The following is a 5051-nucleotide window of genomic DNA, read 5'->3' on the forward strand; positions in this document are numbered from 1 at the left end:
GAAGGTTGTCGACCTTGAGAGGTACTCCCGTGGCCTTCTTGCAGGCCTCCACAAACTCCTTTACAGATCAACCTGAAATAGAAAATTATGATTCGCATAAGAAACGGCTAATATGGCCAACTAAGTTACAGGTTATAACAAGAAATGTCTTACCTCTCCCTATTCCAACTTTCCCAGGCTCTGCCTTCTCAAGGGCTTTGACATGAGCATCAACAAGATCAGTGACATCAATATAATCCCGGATACAAGTTCCATCTTCAGTCTTGTTGTCTGTTCCTCTCACATATAGCACGTAGTAATTTAACCAAAATGAACCCACGAAAAGACACAATAAGGGTACCAACGAGTCAAGTCAAGTTCAAATACTAATATATTTGAGCTTGAGCTTGAAGATATTTACCCTAACTCAAACTTGAAGTTGACAAATGTTTATTTGGGAAAGGGTGCCAACATTGATGCTCTTATATAAGGGCCGTCTAGACTTTATATTAAAATATAAACATTACACTATCCCCACATTTGGTACATAGTAATGGCCTAAAAAGGAAAGGGGTTTCTAATTTGTCCATTCTATTCCAAGTTTGATATAGATTATTTAAGTGAAAAAGTTCTTTTCCTCTGAACTATTGTTTTTTTTTAGTAGAATCCCCAAAATTGAAAAAAAATATCTAGGAAAAACTCTTTCCAACTTTATTACAAAATATCCAAAACGGTAGGATGTCAAATTTATTCTTATAAATATTTTTTTTCTACCTCATCATATCGTAGGATATTTGTGAGCTCAATTAGTAATTGAATGTATTTTTTATAATAAATTATTTTTCTTGTGTTAAAATAAAATTTTCTTTCTTACTAGCAAACATATGTTTTAAAATACTTTATTCTTTGACTTTGAATAATTGTGTGAAAATATTTTTGAATTTCATATAAAAAATAAGAGCATTATAAAAAATTAAAATTTTATCATATTTGTTTTGATTCATGTAATTTACATTGCTAATTATATATCTTGCGGATGCAAAACTATAACATAAAAATCTATAGGCCACAATGAATCAAATATTACAATTGAAAAATTTGAGTACCAATCCCCAATTATTCTAAAAGCAAAAAATGACTAAATTTCACATAAATAAACCAGTAACATAGTAGAACAAATAAAGCAAAAGTAATAAAAATGGTATGTTCTATAGATAAATCCAGAATAATTAACTCAAGTTTGTATTAATTGTATTTTATTCTGGCATCTAAATCTTGATTATATCAAACACCGAAAAATGAAAGAACAATCTACTCTATTAGTATACTAGACATTGAAATAAATAAAAACAATAATCTTCCTACTATTTTTAGATATCGTAACCAAAACCTATTCATTATATCAAACACCGGAATCAGAAGGTTCACAAGTTCAATGGACAATCTAGGAATATTATTTTAAGACTTGACAGTCAACTTCATTGACTAACGTCAATGAACCAAGGTCAAGTATACATTCCTCTGGTAAATAGGATTGACTTTTCCTTAACCTCAAGTGCAGCAACCCCGTTTTCGAAACTTTCCTAATATCTTTCCTAACCGTTTCTTTTGTGGATTCTCTCTTAGGAAAATCTGTCCCTATTTATTACCTCTTTCTCGATTCAAGAATTTAACTTACCTAGCCCATTCGCCTCTTATAACAGAAGACAAGAAAATATACAGAGTGATAGATAAATGGCTGACAACATTCCTATAGGGTTTCGTTTTAGACCCAGTGAGGAAGAACTGATCTCCCTACTTTGGCTGAAGGTTACAAACCAGCTTGATGAAACGGACCATGTGAAGGAGAAGATACTTTACGGCGAAGGTGCAGAACCGTGGGATGTTTTGGGGGATGATGATGTTCGTTGGCAATTCTGTGATGATAGCGGAAAAGGGGCTAGTACGAAAAGAATGGTCTATGTCTTTACCAAGTTGAGGAAATTGAGTGCCAAGAAAACTGCGAGAACGGCTGGTTTGGGGACGTGGGACGGAGAAACGAAGTCGTACCCAGTTGAGGGTATGATTACTGGTGAGAAAATTGGGTCAAGGAAGATGCTAAGTTATGTTCTGAATTCTGGTTCAATAGGGGTGAAAGGTGGCTGGATAATGCACGAGTATTCGCTAGATGGTGCATCATTGAATGGGTTAAACAGCAGTCATAATACTGATTATGTTCTTTGTAGGATAATAAAGGATGATTCTAAGTTTACCAAAGTCAAAGAATCTGCAACGAAAGGAAAGGTTGCCAAAGAAAAGGAGGTTGGAAATCGTGGATGCCGTGAAGTTGTCCTGGGCAAGAGAAAGATGAATCTTGAACAAGAAAGTTCACAAGCGAGTAAGTAGTCATGTAACAATCCAATGGATGAGTTGCCTAATTTGGTTAATTGTGGCTATGATGGATACACAAGAAGCCTACAAACATATACAGGTTCATTGGATGATGCTGTGCAGCCAATCATCTGTTGGAATGGCGACCCTTACTTGGGATCAGTTCCTGATATGGTGCACTGTTCCCTTAGAAATTAATTTTGTAGTGGCTTACATTCAAAAAGAAAAAAACTGTAGTTAAATATTTGATTTTGTAGTTTTGGATACTAAATTTATTAGTAGTGGGCTGCGTGTGTGTGATGATCACATAAAACAAGATGGGTGGATTTTCAAGAATAAAGCAACATGATCTTGTAGAATTTGATTTTATCGTTTTAGCAACTTACTATACCAGCAACAAGATGGATTCCATAAAAGGGTGAACAGTTGTATCGAAAAAGCTGAAGTGGAGTTTATGTGATTGTGATGCTTAGAAAATGCAAAAAGCAACGATTTTCAACTGTAGAAAGTACATAATCTTTTCAGCTTGAAAGGAACTAGCAATCCATCAGCAAAGTAAATGTTGCAAGTTATCTGGTACTCGCCTCTAACTCTAAAAGTCAATTGTCCAAAATAGTTGGTTTCACAGCAAAATCTGTCAAATCTGTAATGAAGCCAATGAAACAAGTGAATTTGATGCTATTTATTTCTGTCATTTTTCCTTTTTTTTTTAAATTTCTTCCAAAGAATTACAATAATTAGAAATGCAATATTACCCTTTCTGCTTCTTCAAGGTTTTGAACATCATCTTCAACACAACTGGAAGAATGTGAGGGGAGAAGCCAAGTTTTAGTGGATAAAAGCACCTGCAACATCTTTGAACCCTTTCCACTAAATGAATCACGAATATAACCTGCTCTGCTAAATTTAGATTCCAGAGCAGCTCTGGAGACGGGAACAACTAACAGATCATGAGCCATATTTGAGAGAATGGGGAACCTATGATTATTGCCCTTCCACCAACCCAAAACATCAAAATAATCCCAATCTTGTTCAGTAGGTTCATCCAGATACCTCTCCAAATCTGATTTTCCATCAGCAAAAGCAGCAAGAGCTTCCTCCCTTTTCTTTTGAATCAGATACTTCTTCAAGTCACTGGGAAAAGATCTTACACCTGATTCAGGTTCTTTCTCGCTAGAAGATGACTTTTCAGGTACATATAATCTTTTATATTCATCAAACAAGGTAAAAGCAGCCTCTCTCGCAATTTCTCCCATTTCTGGAGTCAAATGTAATTCTGAAGGTAAAGATTCAAGAATTTCCAGCTTGTATCGAGGATCAAGGATAAGGGCAAGGTAGATTACCAAATTCATCTCTTTATATTTTCCCCAATAGTCTGTATATTTTTCCCTCAATCTCCTAGCCATCGAACTGATGCCCATTTCAGTACTGTCTTGCCATTCACTCAAGAGATGATGAACCTCAAACAACCGAGCAAAGATTGTGTTTGTTGTGACATGTCTAGAGCATGAAAGATGCAATGTTAGCCCATACAAGTGCCTCAATATCTCGATAAACCACTTGACCTTTTGCCAATCATCTCTGTTAGGCATACCAGCACCCATAGTTTCACTTTTACAATAAGGATCTGATTCCTGAAACTTCTCAAAGGCTTTTTGGAGCTTTTGGGCTGTATCCAACATAAAAAAGGTGGAGATCCAGTTGGTGTGGACATCCATGCATAGCATTCTCTTGTTGTCTATTTTCTCTAATTCCACACATTCTTTAAACTTTATCAACCTAGCAGGAGAAAGCACAATAGAGTGGACCATTTCCCGAATGCGAGCAACTGATTCACCTATTTCTTGCAAGCTGTCAGAAGCCATAAGTTTGATCACATTATCAATGTATCTTAGATGAAGATACTTGCCACCAAGCAAACTGTTCTCTGAATTAGAGAATCTTGTTTTCAAGTTATGAATGGCAACATCATTTGACTGCGAGTCCTCCTCCACAGTTATAGCAAAAATCTTATCTATTCCCCAATCAAGTAAGCACTTCTCAACTGCCTTTCCTATGGCCCCTGCACTATGATCAGATATCGGACAAAACTCTTAACACATTTTTTTCAGTTTCCAGTTGGAATCTAGAATATGGGCTTTGACACATAAATAAGTAGTTTCCTGCTCAGATGTCCATGCATCCACAGAAAGACTAACCCTTTTATCACCTAAGATGTTCTTTAACTTTGTCTTCTCCTCCTCAAACAGTTCATAGCAGTCCCGATTAACCGTCGAACACGATGGTATCCGAAAAGAAGGACATGCCAGAGACATGAAAATCCTAAACTTTTCCCTCTGAACATCGCTTGGAGTCTGTTCATCACAAATTAAGCTACGAGCAAGAGCTTTCCTACTATCTTTCTGATTAAATACAAACTTATCAGGATCTTGATTATCCCGAGCAGTCCACACAAAAGCTCTTATCAAGTGGTCCTTCATGATGTTAGGAATGGAATAATTATAACCTTCAAAACTTGAATTAACAACTCCTCACTAATAGCTCGCCCAATATTCTTCAAATATAAATATGGGGAAATAATTATTAACCAAAAACAGAACTTTTCTTAATGAACATTTTCCAGAAAATGCAAGGGAACTAGGGGGTATAGAGTAAAAGTGGCTAAGAAATGAAACACAAGAAAAGAAAACAAGAAGAATGAT

General features: G+C 35.8%; 1 protein-coding gene across 1 annotated transcript; it reads left to right on the forward strand.

Moving 5' to 3' along the window:
* Positions 1-1713: 1713 nt before the first annotated feature.
* LOC113713955 (NAC domain-containing protein 68-like) lies at positions 1714-2547 on the forward strand. The gene is made up of 2 exons (XM_027237756.2): positions 1714-2356; positions 2450-2547. Exons 1-2 carry the CDS (start codon positions 1714-1716, stop codon positions 2545-2547), a joined length of 741 nt encoding a protein of 246 aa, XP_027093557.1.
* Positions 2548-5051: the final 2504 nt, after the last annotated feature.

Source organism: Coffea arabica, chromosome 10c, assembly GCF_036785885.1.
Source record: "Coffea arabica cultivar ET-39 chromosome 10c, Coffea Arabica ET-39 HiFi, whole genome shotgun sequence".
Lineage (NCBI taxonomy): Eukaryota > Viridiplantae > Streptophyta > Magnoliopsida > Gentianales > Rubiaceae > Coffea > Coffea arabica.

Excerpts from the sequence above, each read along its gene's own strand:
- LOC113713955 (XM_027237756.2), top strand. The coding sequence starts at position 1,714 with ATGGCTGACAACATTCCTATAGGGTTTCGTTTTAGACCCAGTGAGGAA. Across the intron at positions 2,357-2,449 it reads ACAAGAAAGTTCACAAGCGA|GTTCATTGGATGATGCTGTG; the intron begins GTAAGTAGTCAT and ends AAACATATACAG.